We start from the raw sequence: 21,714 nt of genomic DNA, 5'->3' as shown, positions 1-21,714 counted from the left end.
CTGAATCGCTTTGTTGTACACCTGAAACTAACACAACATTGTTAATCAACTCTACTCCAATATAAAATAAAAAGTTGAAAAAAAATTTTTTAAATAAATAAACATGTGGTATAGGTGGCGTGAGCTGGTACAGCCAGACAGGACAAGAAGCACTACCAGGGCTGGTCCACACCTGAGTCCTGTGTTGATGCATCCCAGTGTCCAGCACAGTACCTGCTGGGAAAAGTCAGTCCTCAGTATTAACATGGTAGCTGAAAAATGACAGTGTCGGCGTTATCAGGCGTGGTCTCTGGGAATCTGAAATCATCTTCCCAACCAGCAACAGCAGACCCACACGCTGGGGACCACTGAACTAAGGCCACCCCCTAGGAACAGACAATGAAAAAGAGCAGAGGTCATAGAGCTCATCACAGTAGATGCAGGACCAGAAGCTAGGTCTCCTGGATCTGGTCCAGTGCCTTTCCCTCCACACTGGATGCTGAGAAAGGGCTGCTCTCCCATCACCACTGACCAACTTGCACTGGCTCTTTCCCTAGAAGCCAGGCATCCTCAAGGTTTACCCTCTAATACCACTGTGGGTTTTTTTTTTAATTTATTTTTTTAACATCTTTATTGGAGTACAATTACTTTACATTGTTGTGTTAGTTGCTGCTGTATAACAAAGTGAATCAGCTACACATATACATATGTCCCCATATCCCCTCCCTCTTGCGCCTCCCTCCCACCCTCTCTATCCCACCCCTCTAGGTGGTCACAGAGCACCCAGCTGATCTCCCTGTGCTATGCGGCTGCTTCCCACTAGCTATCTATTTAACGTTTTTTAGTGTATATATGTCAGTGCCACTCTCTCACTTCATCCAAGCTTACCCTTCCCCCTCCACCTGTCCTCAAGTCCATTCTCTGCGTCTGCATTTGTATTCCTGTCCTGCCCCCAGGTTCTTCAGAACCACTTCTTTTTTTTTAGATTCTATATATATGTGTTATCATATGGTATTGGTTTTTCTCTTTCTGACTTGCTTCACTCTGTATGACAGACTCTAGGTCCATCCAACTCATTACAAATAACTCAATTTCATTTCTTTTTATGGCAGAGTAATATTCCATTGTATATATGTGCCACATCTTCTTTATACATTCATCTGTTGATGGACACTTAGGATGCTTCCATGTCCTGGCTATTGTAAACAGTGCTGCAGTGAACATTGTGGTACATGTATCTTTTTTAATTATGGTTTTCTCAGGGTATATGCCCAGTAGTGGAGTTGCTGGGTCATATGGTAGTTCTATTTTTAGTTTTTTAAGGAACCTCCGTACTGTTCTCCATAGTGGCTGTATCAATTTACATTCCCACCAACAGTGCAAGAGGGTTCCCTTTTCTCCACACCCTCTCCAGCATTTATTGTTTGTAGATTTTTTGATGATGGCCATTCTGACTGGTGTGAGGTGATACCTCATTGTAGTTTTGATTTGCATTTCTCTGATGATTAATGATGTTGAGCATTCTTTCATGTGTTTGTTGGCTATCTGTATATCTTCTTTGGAGAAATGTCTATTTAGGTCTTTGGCCCATTTTTGGATTGGGTTGTTTGATTTTTTGATATTGAGCTGCATGAGCTGCTTGTATATTTTGGAGATTAATCCTTTGTCAGTTGCTTAGTTTGCAAATATCTTCTCCCATTCTGAGGGTTGTCTTTTTGTCTTGCTTATGGTTTCCTTTACTATGCAAAAGCTTTGAAGTTTCATTAGGTCCCATTTGTTTATTTTTGTTTTTATTTCTCTAGGAGGTGGGTCAAAAAGGATTTTGCTGTGATTTAGGTCATAGAGTGTTCTGCCTATGTTTTCCTCTAAGAGTTTGATAGTGTCTGGCCTTACATTTAGGTCTTTAATCCATTTTGAGTTTAATTTTGTGTATGGTGTGAGGGAGTGTTCTAATTTCATTCTTTTACATGTAGTTGTCCTGTTTTCCCAGCACCACTTATTGAAGAGGCTGTCTTTTCTCCATTGTATATTCTTGCCTCCTTTATCAAAGATAAGGGGACCGTATGTGTGTGGGTTTATCTCTGGGCTTTCTATCCTTTTCCATTGATCTATGTTTCTGTTTTTGTGCAAGTACCATACTGTCTTGATTATTGTAGCTTTGTAGTATAGTCTGAAGTCAGGGAGCCTGATTCCTCCAGCTCTGTTTTTCTTTCTCAAGATTGCTTTGGCTATTCAGTGTCTTTTGTGTTTCCATACAAATTGTGAACTTTTTTGTTCTAGTTCTGTGAAAAATACCATTGGTAGTTTGATAGGGATTGCATTGAATCTGTAGATTGCTTTGGGTAGTATAGTCATTTTCACAATGTTGATTCTTCCAACCCAAGAACATGGTATATTTCTCCATCTGTTTGTATCATCTTTAATTTCTTTCATCAGTGTCTTAGAGTTTTCTGCATACAGGTCTTTTTGTCTCCTTAGGTATGTTTATTCCTAGGTATTTTATTCTTTTTGTTGCAATGGCAAATAAGAGTGTTTCATTAATTTCTCTTTCAGATTTTTCATTGTTAGTGTATAGGAATGCAAGAGATTTCTGTGCATTAATTTTGTATCCTGCTACTTTACCAAATTCATTGATTAGCTCTACTAGTTTTCTGGTAGCATCTTTAGGATTCTTTATTTATAGTATCATGTCATCTGCAAACAGTGACAGTTTTACTTCTTCTTTTGCAATTTGGATTCCTTTTATTTCTTTTTCATCTCTGATTGCTATGGCTAAAACTTCCAAAACTATGTTGAATAATAGTGGTGTGAGTGGGCAACCTTGTCTTGTTCCTGATCTTAGTGGAAATGGTTTCAGTTTTTCACCATTGAGAACAATGTTGGCTGTGGGTTTGTCATACATGGCCTTTATTATGTTGAGGTAAGTTCCCTCTGTGCCTACTTTCTGGAGACTTTTTATCATAAATGGGTGTTGAATTTTGTCAAAGGTTTTTCTGCATCTATTGAGATTATCATATGGTTTTTATCCTTCAATTTGTTAATATGGTGTATCACATTGATTGATTTGTGTATATTGAAGAATCCTTGCATTCCTGGGATAAACCCCACTTGATCATGGTGTATGATCCTTATAATGTGCTGTTGGATTCTGTTTGCTAGTATTTTGTTGAGGATTTTTGCATCTATGTTCATCAGTGATATTGGCCTGTAGTATTCTTTCATTGTGACAGCTTTGTCTGGTTTTGGTATCAGGGTGATGGTGGCCTCATAGAATGTATTTGGGAGTGTTCCTCCCTCTGATATATTTTGGAAGAGTTTGAGAAGGGTAGGTGTTAGCTCTTCTCTAAATGTTTGATAGAATTCGCCTGTGAATCCATCTGGTCCTGGACTTTTGTTTGTTGGAAGATTTTTAATCACAGTTTCAATTTCAGAGCTTGTGATTGGTCTGTTTATATTTTCTATTTCTTCCTGGTTCAGTCTTGGAAGGTTGTGCTTTTCTAAGAATGTATCCATTTCTTCCCGGTTGTCCATTTTATTGGCAGTATAGTTGCTTGTAGTAATCTCTCATGATGCTTTGTATTTCTGCAGTGTCAGTTGTTACTTCTCCTTTTTCATTTCTAATTCTGTTGATTTGAGTCTTCCTTTTTTTCTTGATGAGTCTGGCTTATGGTTTATCAATTTTTTTATCTTCTCAAAGAGCTAACTTTTAGTTTTATTGATCTGTGCTATCATTTCCATCATTTATTTCTGATATGATCTTTATGATTTCTTTCCTTCTGCTGACTTTGGGGGTTTTTGTTCTTCTTTCTCTAATTGCCTTAGGTGTAAGGTTAGGTTGATTATTTGAGATTTTTCTTGTTTCTTGAGGTAGAATTGTACTGCTATAAACTTCCCTCTTAGAACTGCTTTTGCTGCATCCCGTAGATTTTGGGTCATCGTGTTTTCATTGTCATTTGTTTCTAGGTATTTTTTGATTTCCTCTTTGATTTCTTCAGTGATCTCTTGGTTATTTAGTAGCGTATTGTTTAGCCTACACGTGTTTGTATTTTTTACAGTTTTTTCCCTGTAATTGATATCTAGTCTCACAGCACTGTGGTCAGAAAAGATACTTGATACGATTTCAACTTTCTTAAATTTACTGAGGCTTGATTTGTGACCCAAGATATAATCTATCCTGGAGAATGTTCCATAGTCCTTTGAGAAGAAAGTGTATTCTGTTGTTTTTGGATGGAATGTCCCATAAATATCAATGAAACGCATCTTGTTTAATGTGTCATTTAAAGCTTGTGTTTCCTTATTTTCCTTTTGGATGATCTGTCCATTGGTAAAAGTGGGGTGTTAAAGTCCCCCACTATTATTGTGTTACTGTTGATTTCCCCTTTTATGGCTGTTAGCATTTGCCTTATATATTGAGATGCTCCTATGTTGGGTGCATAAATATTTACAATTATTATATCTTCTTCTTGGATTGATCCTTTGATCATTATGTAGTGTCCTTCTTTATCTCTTGTAATAGTCTTTATTTGAAAGGCTATTTTGTCTGATATGAGAATTGCTATTCCAGCTTTCTTTGGATTTCCATTTGCATGGAATATTTTTTCCATCCCCTCACTTTCAGTCTGTATGTGTCCCTAGGTCTGAAGTTGGTCTCTTGTAGACAGCATATATATGGGTCTTGTTTTTGTATCCATTTAGCCAGTCTATGTCTTTTGGTTGGAGCATTTAATCCATTTACATTTAAGGTAATTATCGATATGTATGTTTCTTTTACCAGTTTCTTAATTGTTTTGGGTTTGTTACTGTAAGTCTTTTCCATCTCTTGTGTTTCCTGCAAGGAGAAGTTCCTTTAGCATTTGTGGTAAAGCTGGTTTGGTGATGCTGAATTCTCTTAGCTTTTGCTTGTCTGTAAAGGTTTTAATTTCTCCGTCGAATCTGAATGAGATCCTTGCTGGGTAATCTTGGTTGTAGATTTTTCCCTTTCATCATGTTAAATATGTCCTGCCACTCCCTTTTGGCTTGCAGAGTTTCTGCTGAAAGATCAGCTGTTAACCTTATGGGGATTCCGTTGTATGTTATTTGTTGCTTTTCCCTTGCTGCTTTTAATATTTTTTTCTTTGTATTTAATTCTTGACAGTTTGATTAATATGTTTCTTGGTGTGTTTTTCCTTGGATTTATCCTGTATGGGACTCTCTGCACTTCCTGGACTTGACTGACTATTTCCTTTCCCATATTAGGGAAGTTTTCAATTATAATCTCTTCAAATATTTTCTCAGTCCCTTTCTTTTTCTCTTCTTCTGGGATCCCTATAATTCGAATGTTGGTGTGTTTAATGTTGTCCCAGAGGTCTCTGAGACTGTCCTCAATTCTTTTCACTCTTTTTTCTTTATTCTGCTCTGCGGTAGTTATTTCCACTATTTTATCTTCCAGGTCACTTATCCATTCTTCTGCCTCAGTTATTCTGCTATTTATTCCTTCTAGAGAATTTTAAATTTCATTTATTGTGTTGTTCATCATTGTTTGTTTGCTCTTTAGTTCTTCTAGGTCCTTGTTAAACATTTCTTATATTTTCTCTATTCTATTTCCAAGATTCTGGATCATCTTTACTATCATTACTCTGAATTCTTTTTCAGGTAGACTGCCTATTTCCTCTTCATTTGTTTGGTCTGGTGGGTTTTTACCTTGCTCCTTCATCTGCTGTGTGTTTCTCTGTCTTGTCATTTTGCTTAATTTACTGTGTTTGGGGTCTCCTTTTTGCAGGCTTATTTGTAGGCAGGTTTGTAGTTCCCATTGTTCTTGGTGTCTGCCCCCAGTGGGTAAGGTTGGTTCAGTGGGTTGTGTAGGCTTCCTGGTGGGGTGGACTGGTGCCTGTGTTCTGGTGGATGAGGCTGGATCTTGTCCTTCTGGTGGGCAGGACTGTGTCTGGTGGTGTGTTTGGGGGTGTCTATGAACTTGTTATGATTTTAGGCAGCCTCTCTGCTAATGGGTGGGGTTGTGTTCCTGTCTTGCTAGTTGTTTGGCATGGGGTGCCCACTACTAGAGCTTGCTGGTCGTTGAGTGGATCTGGGTCTTAGCGTTGAGATGGAGATCTCTGGGAGAGCTCTTGCTGATTGATATTACGTGAGGCCAGGAGGTCTCTGGTGGACCAACGTCCTGAACTCAGCTCTCCCACCTCAGAGGCTCAGGCCTGACACCTGGCTGGAACACCAAGACCCTGTCAGCCACACAGCCAGGTACATGGGGATTTTCTTGCCTTTGGGGAAGTCTGAGGTCTTTTGCCAGCGTTCACTAGGAATTCTGTAGGAGTTGTTCCACATGTAGATATGCTTTTGATGTATTTGTGGTGAGGAAGGTGATCTCCACCATCTTGAATGTCCTCCCCACTGTGTTTTAACACTGACTCTCATTGCAAAACTTCTGGTCCTAGAACCCAACTTCCTGCAACAGCTAATTCCTTGAAGTAGATAGGAATATCCATTGACCTCATCAGAGAAAACACCTAAGTAAGAGGATTGGCCTTTTGAAACTTGTGCCTTCCCCCCATCTCAGAGGCTCATCACCCTACCCCACTCAGAGATGAAACCAGGCCCTGCACCAGTCGACAAGAATCCTCCTATCTTCTTGAACTATGAAGTGTTAAGAACAATTTGTAGCTTCAGTGAAACCTCCGGTCTTGAGCAAAGTCCAAATGCAGAAAAACCCAATTTCAAGCAAAGTCACATTTCAGGAGGCAGTTGCTGTGGGCGGTCGGGGTGGAAGGTGTCCCTGCATTAGGACAGAGGGGGGCTTTCGCCTGCTAATGTGTGTTTAATTCTTGTCCCTCAAGCATAGCTTGGTCTTCTCCTGGCCAAGGTGGCAAGTATGATTCAGCGAAATCACTTAGCAAGTCACTTTAAAGTAAGACTTGGAAGAAGTTTCTAGAGAAAAAATGCTGTTGCTGCTCTGGGGTGGCAGCGGGGAGGGCAGGTGATGCTAATTTGGGTACCCTGGGCTTGAAAGGGGGAGATGTGTTTTATCACCGCCTCCCGTCTTTGCTAGGCGATGTCTAGCCCGTTAACAATTCACAAGGATTTATTTTCTCCACCCTGTGAGGTTAGCAGGGCAGGGCTGTGTGTGTATGTGTGTGTGTGTTTGTGTGTAATTTTTTAAGCTTTTACTTTGATAAGATAACTTGCATGGAATTTAAGGAGTCAAATAGTTCTGCAGAGTTTGTTGGTAAAAACTGTATATAACATTCTCAAAGTGACAAAATTACAGTGATAGAGAACAGATCAGAGTCTGTTGGCACTGAGTGGTAGGCAGGCTTGACTATTAAGTAACATTAGGGAGTGTCTTTATGGTGATGGAATTCTTCTGTGTTCTGACTGTGGTGACGGTTACTGCAGTCTGCACATGTGATGTGATTTTATAGAACTATACACGCCCCCCCCCCCAAAAAAAAGTGCACGTGACAGACATAGAGGACAGACTTGTGGTTGCCAAAGGGGTGGGGCGGGGGTGAGGGAAGGATGGAGGGGGAGGTTGGGATTAGCAGACGTAAGCTTTTTTTTTTTTTGTGGTACGCGGGCCTCTCACTGTTGTGGCCTCTCCCGTTGCGGAGCACAGGCTCCGGACGCGCAGGCTCAGCGGCCATGACTCACGGGCCCAGCCGCTCCGCGGCACGTGGGATCTTCCCGGACCGGGGCACGAACCCGCGTCCCCTGCATCGGCAAGCGGACTCTCAACCACTGCGCCACCAGGGAAGCCCATAAGCTTTTATATATAGGATGGATAAACAAGACAAGGTCCTACTGTAGAGCACAGGGAACTCTATTCACCAGCCTGTGATGAAACATCATGGAAAAGAATATGAATGTATTCCATATTCATAATGGAAAAGAATGTATATTACACACGTATATACATAGCATAACGGAATCACTTTGCTATGCAGCAGAAATTAACATTGTAAATCAACTATACTTCAATAAAATAAATTTTTTTAAAAAATGCACGTGAAAACAGGTGAAATCTAAACAAGGTCTGAACATGAGTTCATAGCCTGGTAGCAATGCCAGTTTCCTGGTTTTGACAATGTATGATGACATAAGAGAGCATTACAGGGGCAGCTTGGGTATATGAGAACTCTATATTTTGTGCAACTTCATGTTAATCTCAAACTATCAAAGTATTTCAAAATTAAAAGTTATTTTTAAAGAAATGCTGCAGTAGTCTGTTCCCTTCCACTGCCTTTCTCCTGGTACAGAGGCAAAATTCTTACTTTGGTATTTATGTCCATATCACTAAATGACATAGTAAGTAAGGCTGATACCTCTTCATTGTTGTTTTTTTTTAGTTTTAGGCACTGTCTATAAATTTCCCACTATGAAAAATAAGGATCTTTCTCTCTTTTCTCCCCGACTCCTTCCTATGTCTCCATCCCTGCAAAATAATAATCGTATTTTGTCTAGATTAATAATCAGTGTTTAAAATATTACAAGTACGTATGCTAATCACAGTAAAAGTAAGTATTAAATGATGATGACTTTTCCTTTTCTGCATAATGATTTTTTATCATCAGAATTAAAAACTAATTTGGTTTTATTCTTTTTCTTCATTTTCTGTTTATTTTGTTCTGATTTATCCCCAGACTCTTTACTGATTATCTAAATCTCCTCTTAGAACATTCATTCACATCAAATTTATCAGGAAAATTCCAGTGTCCTGAAGACGTGTTGCCAGAATTTCTCCATGCTGGCGCTCAGCTGTTATCCAGGACCTCTATTCACCATGAACCTCCTGTTCATCTCTGTCATGCATTGGATCTTCATTTCCTGGGTCTCATGATTTCTTTCTATATTTACCCCCTTGTTTGATGGAGCACATCTTCAAGTAGTTTTCTGAGCAAGGATGTAGGAAATAAATTTTTGGAGAACTTGCGTATCTGGAAACATTTTCTTCATCATTAGGCTGGATATCAAATGCTAGGTTGGAAATCATTTCCCCTCCGGTTTTTGAAGATATTTTTCATCGCCTTCTGGTTCCCAGAGTGTGTGTTGTGAATCTTGAATCCATTCTGATCCCTGATTCTTTCTTCAGTCTGGAGGATTGCAGAATTCACCTCTCTGTCCCCAGTGTCCTAAGCTGGATCAGTCCTGTGCCTTGGGGTGGGTCCATGTGTTCATCACCCAGGAGGCCCTGCCAATCTGGACACTCACATCCTTTCATTGGGGGAAATTTCTTGAATTACATCATTGGTGATTCCTACTCTCCCTTTGTGTGTTTTTTATATTGTTCAGATGTTGAACCTCAAAGTAATCCTCTTCCATTTCTTTGGGGTTTTTTCTGCTTCCTAGGACAAATGTCCTCAACTCTATCCATCAACCATTCCACTGATTTTCCATTTCTTCTATAATATCTTTAATTTCCAAGGGCTCATTTTTCCCTTTCTGGGTTTTTTAAATAGCAATCTGTTTTTGTTTCATGATTGCAGTATCTTCTCTGATGGCTCTGTGAATGTGAATGATTGTGTATTTTGTTAATTGTGGCCTTTCCTGCATAGGCTCTATTTTCTACAGATTTCTTTTTTCTTCTTTTTTTTTTTTTGCCTGTTTTGTTCCCTATGTCATGTAGAAACTTTATCAGTGTCCTAAGATTCTTGATTCTTGTTTGCTCATATTAAAAAAAAAAATGAAGGACTAAAAACCATTAGAAGCTTTGAGCCCGTAGATGGGCCTTGGTGACTACAAACTTCACTGAAAAGTAACCTGGCTGGCTGGTCGGACCAGTAACCAGGGTCAGGACCGAATGGTCTAGAATCTGGTATTTTCCTTAGAAGGTGAAGGTCCAGCTTTGGGGACAAAGGCCTAGGAATCTCAACGTTCAGTGTGCGTGATGTCACGCAGTGACTCTGTGTTTGTCATGGTATCAAATCTTCATGGCCCCCCAGGCCCGACATGGCGTCTGGCAGTCACCCTGTTACAGGGAAAGGGAAGCGTGTTTGCACCTGGCCGCTTCATAAACATACTTTTAGCTAATCCTCCTTATTTTAGCCCTCCTGGACTCCAACTTTTAGTGGTCCCACCAGTTCCTGAGATGGGGGGATTCCGTGGTATAAATACTGCTCGTTCTTAGCTTTTCTCGCGGACGGCTCACGACTTAGTTTGAAAGTTCACTGACCCTTTTACCCCCTTGTACATCAGCTTACTGGTCCCCAGATCGTTTACGTTTGCTGCACCTTTCTCCCCATCATCACGGGTCTTAAATAGTCCCCTCGACTCTCCTTTAAGTGGGATTTGGGAAAAGAGGATAAGCAGGTATATGTGTTCGGTCCGATCTTTTTCTCACCAGTTTATTGATGAGAAAACTGAGGTTCAGACAGGCTAAGAGACATAGCTAAAACAACAGTTCTAAGAGGACTGCTTTGCCTTTTTAAAAAGTCCCTGGCTGGGGCTTCCTTGGTGGCGCAGTGGTTGGGAGCCCGCCTGCCGATGCAAGGGACGGGGGTTCGTGCCCCGGTCCGGGAAGATCCCACATGCCGCGGAGCGGCTGGGCCCGTGAGCCATGGCCGCTGAGCCTGCGCGTCCGGAGCCTGTGCTCCGCAACGGGAGAGGCCACAACAGTGAGAGGCCCGTGTACCGCAAAAAAATAAATAAATAAAAAGTCCCTGGCTGAGCTTGTTCCCAGAGGAGACCCAGCAAGTCATGTGAAGCGGGTTGGGGACCTGCCTGCACTGATAAAACCGTAACTAACATTTATTAAGTGCATGTTGTATACTCGACAGCGTTCCGATCTCTTTATATGAGTTAATACACTTCATCATCACAACAGCTTTATACCGGGGGTTACCATTACCATGTCCATCTACAGGGGAGGAAAGTGAGGCCCAGAGAGGTTATTATTTGCCCAAAGTCACACAGCTACAAAGTGGAGAAAGCAGTGTGTGCACCTCCACCAGGGTTTCTGAACCTGGGCATTTGGGGCCCTTTGGCCTGGGGAAGTCTGTGCTGGGGAAGGGAGGGCTGTTCTGTGCATCGGGTGCCAGCACTCTCCCCGCGGTTGAGACAACCTAAAATGTCTCCAGACGTCACCACGTGTCCCCGCAGGACACAGTCGCCCCTGACTGAGAATGACTGGCCTGGGCAGGCTGGCTTTTCTCCTGACCCCTCCGCTGAGCTACTTCTTGGTTTGGGGACTGCCTGAGGCCGCTTTCCCTCACCCTCAGTCCTGAACAGCAAGTCCCGTGATTCCTGGGTCTGTGGGTAGATCCCTCTCTCACTCCAGTCGCCAATTCCCCGGCATCCTCCGCCTCTGAGGCCCCTCGTCTGACTGTGCCACCGGATATGTAAAAAGCAGAAAAATGAAAAAGAAAGCAACGCGCGCAGCTTAGCGGAGGCGGGGCGCATTTGGAAAGGCCGAGGCAGTAATCTCTTAGCTCTTTCTTGCTCTCTTCGTCCCCGCAGAGCCAAGGTGAAGAAGGGGGTGAACATCTTGAGCACGCGGACCAGCGAGCCTCGCCAGTGGGACATCAAGCCAGAGCTGGGCAACGGCGGCAAGCACGCCACCGCCGCCCTGGTGTGCCAACGCCTGGCGCCCGGCGCGCGCAACAGGTAAGCGCGGGAACCCCTCCCTCCGCGTCGGTGACCCGGGGTCCCATGACCCGGTCTCCGCCTAAGATCCCTGCCTTAGACTCACAGTAACCACTGCTTAGCGGAGCTGTTACACCTTGGCTTGGAATCTGGGGGCGCTTACATCACCTGTTGTAGCTTCTGGCATCTCTGGCAGGAAGGGCAGGGCGCTGATTCTGCGGGTCTGTTGTTTGGGTTTGGGAGCAGGAATTAGTTTGCACGGTCTATTGTGCTTTGCGGAGGCTTATTCATTCTCCTCACCTGCACTCTTGTCCTCGAGGCTGTGTCATCTCCCGTTGCCCTGCCGTTGCCCTTGCTTATCAGAGGCTGCTTTCTTACAGAGTGTCTGTCCTTTGCGCAAAGGGTGTGATATTGTGATTTATACATATTTGGTCTTCATCCCTGTTCCTGGCATAGAGCTTTGAAAACCGTTGCAATTTCGCAGAATGAGAGCGTAAAGCTGTCTTCTGTTTACGTTAATAAGGTTACTTTTGGAAAGCCTCCTAGGTCACCTTAAGATGTGGGTTGCAGGGTACCAACCATGTGATTGGAGGAGGGTTGGACCTTTCAGTCCCACCCCTGGCCTCCGTGTTCGAGAGGGAGACTGGAGATTGAGTTCAATAGCCAATGGCCAATGAGTTAATCAACGGTGCCCATTTAATGAAGCCTCCGTAAGAACTCGAAAATACTGGCTTTGGAGAGCTTCCGCGTTGGTGATGGTGTGGAGATTTGGGGAGAGTGGCGCCTGGAGAGGGCATGGCAGCTCCGCCCGCTTTCACCGTGCCTTACCCCGTGCATCTCTGTCACCGGCTCTTCCTGAGTTATACCCTTTCATAATAACCAGTAACCTGGTGGTGAGTCAAATGTTTCTCTGAGTTCTGTGAGCCGCTCCAGCAAATTAATGGAACCCAAGGAGGGGGTCATGATAGCCTCTAATCGTTAGCCCGAGGGTCAGAAGCACACGGGACAACCTGGACTTGCGACTGGCATCTGAAGGTGGGGACAGTCTCGTGGGACTGAGCCCTTGACCTGTGGGATCGGACACGATCTCCAGGTAGGTAGTGTCAGAACTGAGGTGAAGTGTAGGACACCCAGCTGGTGTCAGAGTATTACTTGGTGGTAGTAGAAAAAGGACACACGTCAGAATTGGTGTCAGATTCATAAAGGATTAGACTCAGTCTTCAGTCAGGAGGACTTTAAAGACAGGAGGTGACAGTCTGTGGCGGTGATGCATAGGGGTGGTATGTGACGGTCTAGACAGACATTCTGGAAGATTACTTAACATAATTGCTTTCTGTGTATAAAAGCAACACATACTCGTTTTAGAATATTTGTGAAAACAACTATATGAGGACAAAACTTAAACAATTTATCAATATCTCTTCTACCGAAGGATAACCCACTGCTAACGTTGATTCATTTTCTTCCCCTGTTTAATGCATAGATAACATCTGCCTATAGTAAACGTGTAGTAGGTTCACTTATTTTACAAATTTGCTATCATAATATATGTCCAGATTCTTAAGATAATTTCACTTATATTGATAACATCTTCCTTTGACATTAACTATTCCTCAGAAGTATGTTAAGATTCCATCACATAGACTTAACATTCCATAAATCACCATATCCCTAGTTCGAGCTATTTAATTTGTTTCCAAGTTTTATTTTCATAGATAATGCAGCAGCGAACGAGCTTTCACACGAATTTTGTCCACTTCTCTTTTTGCTTGAGGTGGCTTCTTAGAATCAAAAAGTTAGATCGTTTTTTAGGGCTCTTGATACAGTCTGTCAGTGTATTTTCCTGAAGGGATGAGTGCTCAAGGAAGAAACATCCACTTCCATTACTGGATGTATTTTCTTAAGTGAACTCTTCAAACCTGCCCAGAAAAACTCTACAAATGCTCCACTGCATTTAGAAACACCCAGTTCTTTCAGGACTTCCCTTGTGGCGCAGTGGTTAAGAACCCGCCTGCCAATGCAGGGGACATGGGTTCGAGCCCTGGTCGGGAAGGTCCCACATGCCACGGAGCAACTAAGCCCGTGTGCCACAACTAGTGAGCCTGCGCTCTAGAGCCCGCGAGCCACAACTACTGAGCCCTCGTGCCACAGCTACTGAAGCCTACACGCCTAGAGCCCGTGCTCCGCCACAAGAGAAGCCACTGCAATGAGAAGCCTGCCCACAGCAATGAAGACCCAACACAGCCAAAACTAACTAAATAAATAAATTTATAGAAACACCCAGTTCATTTATCTGTAAGACCCTTTCCTCAGTCCTGCCTTCCGTGTGTAGCCAGCAAACACATCTGGTGTCCTGAACAGCTTCCTGGATCAAACACCAACCTTCCGTATCATGACGCCAAGAAGGATTGTTAGTACATCTGAGGGGTGAGTGTTGGGCGTTTCACCATGTGAAAACGTGGCTAGAAAGAAATGCATGCATGGGTCCTTTGCTCTAAGCACGAGATCAGAGGTCAAATTAAATCTCCTGAATCAAATGCACATAAAATCTAATTAACCCACAAGATTAGCGTTGATCATGCAAGTTAAAGGGAATGTGTTCATTAACAGGCAATGGATTTGTGTGTGTAAATAGTTCTTTATGTCACAGTCAGAAGGAGTCTCAAAGCGAGGGAGATAAGCTTTGCTGTGTGGGAGCAGGTTCTGAAGAGTCCTGGTGGCAACCCTGTGTGTTCTGATCTTCTGGGAATTTGACGTTGGGACCAGGTGTGTTTGCGGAGATCGTAAACATCATGTGTGATTTTCCGCTGTCAGCCGCGCTGGATGTCATGGTAGCGGGAACTGTGGTTTAAAATCAGCGTTTCCTTCCTTCTGAATTCTAGAGGTTTTTTTACTGCTTTGAGTTAGACTGGCCACAGGCCGGGTGGTTGTGAGGGCCTGGAATTCCCTGCGTCCTCCCGGGTTTCTTTACATGATGTCTTAGAAGGTAATGGTTGCCTTTGCGGAAGAGCCGCCACGTCAGGACTGGGGTCGGGGTTGTGCTGAAGCCATCCAGTGCCAGCTTGTGAGAGCCGATTGGATTGCTCGAATCTCCTCCCCAGTCTCTCATGCGGTGACCGGCAGTATTTACACCATGGCAATTGGCAAACATCACAAACCAGGACTTCTGGCCATGGTCAGAAGGCCTGTTTACCAGCACACAACGGAGGGATGTCCCCGCTCACTCACTTCCTCAGCTGGACTTTCAGAAAACATTGCTTGGTTCACGTAAGTCTGAGGTGCTATGCTCCGTGCCAGGTCGATACCCACTGAGGCAGGTCCAGACCCTGTCTTCAAGGAAACTAAAGCCTGTGGAGCACGTAGGAACAGACGGACCGCAGCTCAAATGAGGGCTTTTGATGACATGGAAGGTGCAAACTTCACAGGGATGTGAGGGCTTACTTCCCTCTGCCTGGAGAGCGCAGGCCAAGAGTATTTGTTGTCTAGTGTTTTGTAAGAAAACACCCCCAAACTGAGACGTTTATTTATTTATTTAAAGAGCATCATTTTTTAAAATACTTATTTATTTATTTTCGCTGCGCCGGGTCTTAGTTGCAGCCTGTGGGATCTTTGTGGCAGCATGTGAACTCTCAGTTACGGCATGCGGGATCTAGCTCCCCGACCAGGGATCGAACCCACCCAGGAGCGTGGAGTCATACCCACTGCACCATCAGGGAAGTCCCCAAAACTTAGACATTTAAAACAACACGTTTGGGCTTCCCTGGTGGCGCAGTAGTTGGGAGTCTGCCTGCCGATGCAGGGGACATAGTTTCGTGCCCCGGTCCAGGAGGATCCCACATGCCGTGGAGCAGCTGGGCCCGTGAGCCGTGGCCACTGAGCCTGCGCGTCCGGAGCCTGTGCTCCGCAACGGGAGAGGCCACAACAGTGAGAGGCCCGCGTACCGCAAAAAAAAAAATCCAACACGTTTATTGTCTCATAGTTTCAGCGGGTTAGAGATCCAGGCACATCTTATCTGGGTCCTCTTCTTGAGGGTATCTCACTAGGCTGCAGTCAGGGTGTCAGCCAGGCTCAGTGGTTTCTCACCTGAAGGCTCAACTCGGGAAGGAACCACTCGCAAGCTCACGAGCTTGTTGGCTCAACCCAACTTGAGATTCTCAGAAACATAAGGGCCTCTGCTTCCTTCCCTGGCGAAACAGCCTCTTCTGTGTACAGTTGGGAGGGAGAAGACCATCCTTCAGGACAGCTGTTTCATGGAGCATTTCCCCCTGTGGCCCAGCACCTCTGAAAGATCTTGTGCACTCTGGTCCTGGAGCCATGTCTGTACACCCTCAGATCCAGGAAGAGACATTGCACCTGGGCCATACACACACCCAGCTGTGCTGCATTTAGCTTCCACCCCCCGCTAGAGTAACGTTTTAGCAGTCTGAGCATCTCGGCAACCACACAGAATCGACTCACACCCTACTAGATTGTGCTTCACCCTTCTGGGTTGTGAGGCCAAGGAAGCAATTAATATCCTGTCCGAACCCCATGACTTTAAGTGAATCAAGCACCAAGCAGATGCCTCTGTGGCAGCAGGCAAAGAAGGTAAAAGGTGTGGATGGCGTGTTTGAGCACAGGAACACATGTTGTGGTCCTCTGAGCATACGTTCCTTGGGAAGCATCTTCTCCTTGCTCTTTTCTCTCCCTTCCACCTTCTGAATCTCTTTCAAACCTGGGATCTGGGCTAGTCTGAGTATCTGGGGATCAAGAATTTCATAAAGCCTGGGAAGTGAGCCCAACATTGAGGGAGGGCACAGCCTACCCAGGGCTCCCCTCGACCCCAGGCTTGCACCTTTATCTAATCCACGCTTTCGCCCTAAGCTTTCCCTGGGTCTTACTCTCCCAAGTTCATTCCTTTAGGAGAAACGCCAAAAATTAGGGTTTTCTTTAAACTATGGGCATTCTTTTTTTTAATTTTTATTTTAGTTACTTATTTTTTTTGAAATATAGTTGATTTACAATGTTGTGTTAATTTCTTCTGTACAGCAAAGGGATTCAGTCATATATATATATATTCTTTTTCATATTCTTTTCCATTATCGTTTTTCACAGGTTATTAAATATAGTTCCCAGTGTTGTATAGTAGGACCTTGTTGTTTATCCATTCTCTGTAGAATAGCTTACAACTGCTAGCCTCAACCTCCCAATCCACCCGTCCCCCACCCCCCCTCCCCCTTGGCAACCACAAGTCTGTTCTCTATGTCTGTGAATCTGTTTCTGTTTCACAGATAAGTTCATTGTGTCGTATTTTAGGGTCCACATATAAGTAGTATCATATGGTATTTGTCTTTGTCTGACTTACTTCACTTAGTATGATAACCTCTCGGTCCATCCGTGTTGCTGCAGATGGCATTATTTCATTCTTTTTAATGGCTGAGTAGTATTCCATTGTATATATGTACCACATCTCCTTTATCCATTCATCTGTCGATGGGCATTTAGGTTGCTTCCATGTCTCGGCTCTTGTGAATAGTGCTGCTATGAACACAGGGGTGCATGTATCTTTTTGAATTACAGTTTTGTCAGGGCATATGCCCAGGAGTGGTGTTGCTGGATCATATGGTAGCTCTATTTTTAGTTTTCTGAGGAACCTCCATACTGTTCTCCATAGTGGCTGCACCAACTTACATTCTCACCAACAGCGTAGAGGGTTCCCTTTTCTCCACACCCTCTCCAGTGTTTGTTATTTGTAGACTTTTTGGTGATGGCCATTCTAACAGGTGTGAGGTGGGACCTCATTGTGGTTTTGATCTGCATTTCTCTGATGATTAGTGATGTTGAGCATCTTTTCATGTGCCTGTTGATGGGCATTCTTGGAAGTTAACAGGGAACTCCACACTGGCGATGCAGCCTCCAGGGTTCTGAGCAGGACTCGCTCCCCACTGAGGGTCACTGCGTGCCACCTGCAGGCCTCCCGACCTGGCCACGCACACCTGTGCTGTTATCTCCTGAACGCCTGTATTTAAATGGGTTCACCGGTGCATTTTAAAAGTTCCATATTAGGTTTTATTTTTAAAACATTAGCATTCGGGGGGACTGGATCTCTCTGGGGAAGCAAACATAGTATCTCAAATACAGAAACTTAAATAACAGTAATATTCTGTATGTTTCACAGTGCTTGACAACATACAAAATAATACTCTGTATTTCGTAGTTCCTGGCAGTTTACAAAATGCTTTGTGTATGTTATTTCAGTAACTCTTCTCCATGGTTTCCTGAACTGAGAGTCACACTGTTGGGCAGATAAAGAAAAGAAATGAAGACATTCCGAAAGCATCCACTTGAATATTTGTGCAAATGCTTTTTTTTTTTAACAATGTTTTCTTCTAAAATAAACTTCATGTCTATAAATACATAGGAAAAGCTTATTTTCACTGCATGAATTAAAGGCGAGTGTCAACAAATACAATTTAAATGAACAAATACTATTGATGGCTAGCTGGCTGGTGTTACCAGCAGAAGGCTCTGCACTTGACCTTGGGGTTAGAAAGGGATTAGCAAATACCCAGGAGGTGTTAAAAATACACTAGCCCCAAACGGAGACTTTCTTTTTTTTTCCTCCTTATTTTTCTTCCTTATCTTTTATTAACCTTATTTTCTTCAATGCCCCTATGTCACCTTTATAATCATAAAAAATGTATTAAAAAAACACATTTAAACCACATTCCATACCTTACGTAGCTATTACCAATTATTATACATATAAATACTTTTATATAGGGGTCAGCCTGTGATAGATCCCCTTTCGTAACTTAACGTTGCCAAAAGCCCTTTGCCTGCCCCAAGCTTAGTTTTGTTCATTAGCTGCCTAACAACTTATTAAGTAAAAAAACCTTAATTTATTTTGAGAGCCCCCTGTTGTAGGGCATCTCGGCGGTCTGTTCCTAACACTTTCGTGTACATAAATCAGCGGTGCACATTTCCATGGCTATATGGTCCCTCCCCAACCCCCCTTCCTGGGGGACTGCAGGGGTCTTGATGCTGCAGGTGAGATTTGCAGATCTACGTTACAGGTGTGTGTGGTCAGCTGCAAGCTGAGAGGCTGCCCACACAGCAGGGCTCAAGCAGGGACCCTCACAGGAATCGGACCATTTCACCAGGGGCTGCAGACACAAAGGAGCCAGACAGCTAGCCCTGCATTCCGGGTGAGGTAGGTGGAGAGCAGGACAGACTGCACCCACTTAGGGGGGACGCTGGAACCTTCCCAGGTGAGGACGCAGGCCCCGTGTTGCCCGATCTCTGGATTTTTTTAGAACAGCTGAAAATCCAGACTGTCCTAGAAAAATCTCCCGATTTTTAAACATTTGCTCAGATTTTTAAAATCACAGTGTAGATGAACCAAAAGGAATATTGTTCAGGAAAACAGTCCATCAGTGAATGAATTGTGCAAAAGTGGCCGGTTTGAACCGGTTGCACATTCCTTTGGGTAAAACTGTGCCTGTTTTTTTAGGGGGTTAATTGCCTGTATCTTCAAGGCATCAGATTGGCAGCAAAATAGCCTTCCTGGGCCTGGACTGTGTGTCTCTTTAGAGGGATTTATAACTGAGGCGAGGCCTTTCAGAGATTCAGCTCACCTTCACTGTCACCACATACCTATGACGCCTTCTAAACATGTCATGACACTGCTGTGCTTCCAGCACGTGTTGTGAACTCTCCTTGTTCCTCCTGTACCTTATCCTTGATCATCCTCGGTTTTCATCAAGCTTCAGCCCTACCAGGAACCTGCCTGGGGCGTGGTGGTTCCTCCTTCCCAGCTTCTAGTGTAGTGGTCGGTCAGCCAGCATCCTCCAGCCAGCCGGTCTAGACGGAAGACATCCTCTGGGTCCTTGCACTTCCGGAGAAAAACCAAATGTACTCATCCCACTCTTCCCTCTTCTCAGGACGGCAGCCACCGCCCACAGCTCCCAAGCCCCTCAGTCAGTACGCTTAAGGCGTGCTCTGCAGCGAAGGAGACCAGGTCAGTCAGGCAGCTCATAAAAGGGAAGGGCTTTTCCAAAAGCGAAGACCATTGACGTGGAGAATAAGATGCCCAGTAGGATTCACTTTAGCAGCCTCGATCGCAGACCTTAGATTCACAGCTCTGCTCAGCTGTTTGTTTTCGGAGAATTCTGGGACACGAGCGTGCTCAGAGCTGCTGAATGTGAACCGTTTCAGCAGAGCTTCTGGGAATGATCCACAAAGATAATCTGCTGTTCCCTGAAGGCAATTGCCCAGACTGAGTTCTTTCTGTAAGAGCTGTTTAAAGATGGCACAGAAAATCTGCTAGGCAAACGCCCACGAATGAAAACCCCCCCATCAGTGGGGTGAAGCGTGCACGCCAGGTCCCTAAAGGGAGAAGTGTAAAGCGTCCCCACTCGGCCCATCCTCAACTCACAGCAGACTCGTGTCAACATCTGCAGCAGAGAATTGATTGATATCCACGCTGTGTGCGCTCCATGAAGTGTTTGTTTTCCTCCCACTTTCAGCTGTGACGAAGGTTAAAGCCCTGATGGTCGAGGTTATTGGTGTTTCCTGTGATTTATAGAAACTAAACTCTCCCAAGGGCATTTGCTGGAAGCCCCTGGGAGCGGGGGGGGGAACAGGTAGACGATAGGCTTTGAAGCAGCCTGAGAGAAGAAGAGATTTTTCTTGGAGACCCAAGAGCTGGTTCTGTCATCAGAACTTGATCTGACGTCTGAAATGGCCATTGGGTTTCTCCATTGCTTGGTGCTGTTTCGAAGCAGAGCATCAACCATAATTAAGTGAAGTTAAGTCAGACAGAAGAAGAGAAATATCGTATGATACCACTTTTATGGGGAATCTAAAACAGTGATCCAGTGAATTCACAAAACGGAAATAGACCCACAGACATATAAAACAAACTTAGGGTTACCGAAGAGGAAAGAGGGAGAGGGATAAATTGGGAATTTGGGACTAACAGATACACACTACTCTATATAAAATAGATGAACAACAAGGCCCTACTCTATAGCACAGGGAAGTACACTCAGTAGCTTGCAATAGCCTATAAGGGAAACGAATCGAAAAGAATACATATGTATATGTGCGTATATATATATATATGTATATGTATAAGTGAATCACTTTGTTGTACACCTGAAACATTGTAAACCAACCATACTTCAATTAAAAAAAATAATTAAAAACAGAAGTAGAGCATCCGTGGTTTAGTGTCCCATCGAGGCTGCCGACAGTGAAGGCCACCTGCTGTCCAAGGCAAAGCGGCATACTTCCACAGAGAAGGGGTGGCTGCTGGGGTCAAAACCAGCGCCTAGGACGAGGCACCCGGGAGAGCCTGCACGATGGTGGATGCACTGGACACACCACCATTTCCCCCAAACCCTACTGTGATATTCACATAATCAGTCTTCCGATGATGGCCCTGTGTACAAGAGGTTGTGTTTTCCAAGAATGTTCTCGATGGATGTGTTGTCAACGTCCCCATCTGGCCTGCTCTCTGGATCCCACTACTCTCCCGTTAAGAGAAGGAGTCTTTGTCTCCTCCCCTGGAAGCTGGGTAGACTTCAGTGACGGGCTGACGACCAGTGTGCGAGCAGAGGTGATGCTACGTGACTTTGAGAGCCAGGTCACCAAAGAGCCTGCAGGCAGCGTGTCAGCATCCTGATGCCCTGAGGCCGCTATGCTGTGAGAAGGCCAGCTCTCCCTGTGTATGCCCTGAGCAAGGCAGAGGATGGCATCTAGCCAGCCACCCAGCCGAGCCTTCCAGAATTCTTGATTCACATTAAAACGATCGTTTTATGCCGCTGAGTTTGGAGGGCGATGTTATGACACCACAAAGGTAAACTGGGTCACTGAGTACCCGGAGGGGTTGAATTACTTGCCAACCTCGCCCAGCTATTTCAGGGCCATGTGAACCCTGTTCTGTCTGATTCTAAGCACTGCCCTCGCTTCTCCCACCACAAGGAAGAGATTGCTAAATGAAGAGATGCTGAAAGGCTGTCCTCTTACCGTGAAGGCCCTTCCCAGACTCATTATAGCCTTTCATGGCCAGAATGACAAGTTTTCTGTTTTCTTCCTCCCATCGCAGCCCGATGTGTGGTCCCCAGCCCAAACTGAAAATGTATAAAGTAAATACATCTCTCAGCATCTGTCCTGAAACAGTTGATT

At 44.3% G+C, this 21,714-nt stretch overlaps 1 protein-coding gene across 1 annotated transcript in view; it reads left to right on the top strand.

Annotated features, from left to right (window-relative positions):
• Nucleotides 1–21,714, top strand: part of TMEM132C (transmembrane protein 132C) — a 374,461-nt gene that overhangs the window by 236,077 nt on the left and 116,670 nt on the right. Inside the window, exon 3 of the mRNA XM_033837903.2 lies at nucleotides 11,419–11,565. Coding sequence (XP_033693794.2) covers nucleotides 11,419–11,565 — 147 coding nt within the window. The remainder of the gene's footprint in view (nucleotides 1–11,418; nucleotides 11,566–21,714) is intronic.

This window comes from Tursiops truncatus, chromosome 13 (assembly GCF_011762595.2).
Source record: "Tursiops truncatus isolate mTurTru1 chromosome 13, mTurTru1.mat.Y, whole genome shotgun sequence".
NCBI classification, from domain to species: domain Eukaryota; kingdom Metazoa; phylum Chordata; class Mammalia; order Artiodactyla; family Delphinidae; genus Tursiops; species Tursiops truncatus.
The sequence above is the reverse complement of the archived record's forward strand: the minus strand, read 5'-3'. Positions and strand labels throughout refer to the sequence as shown.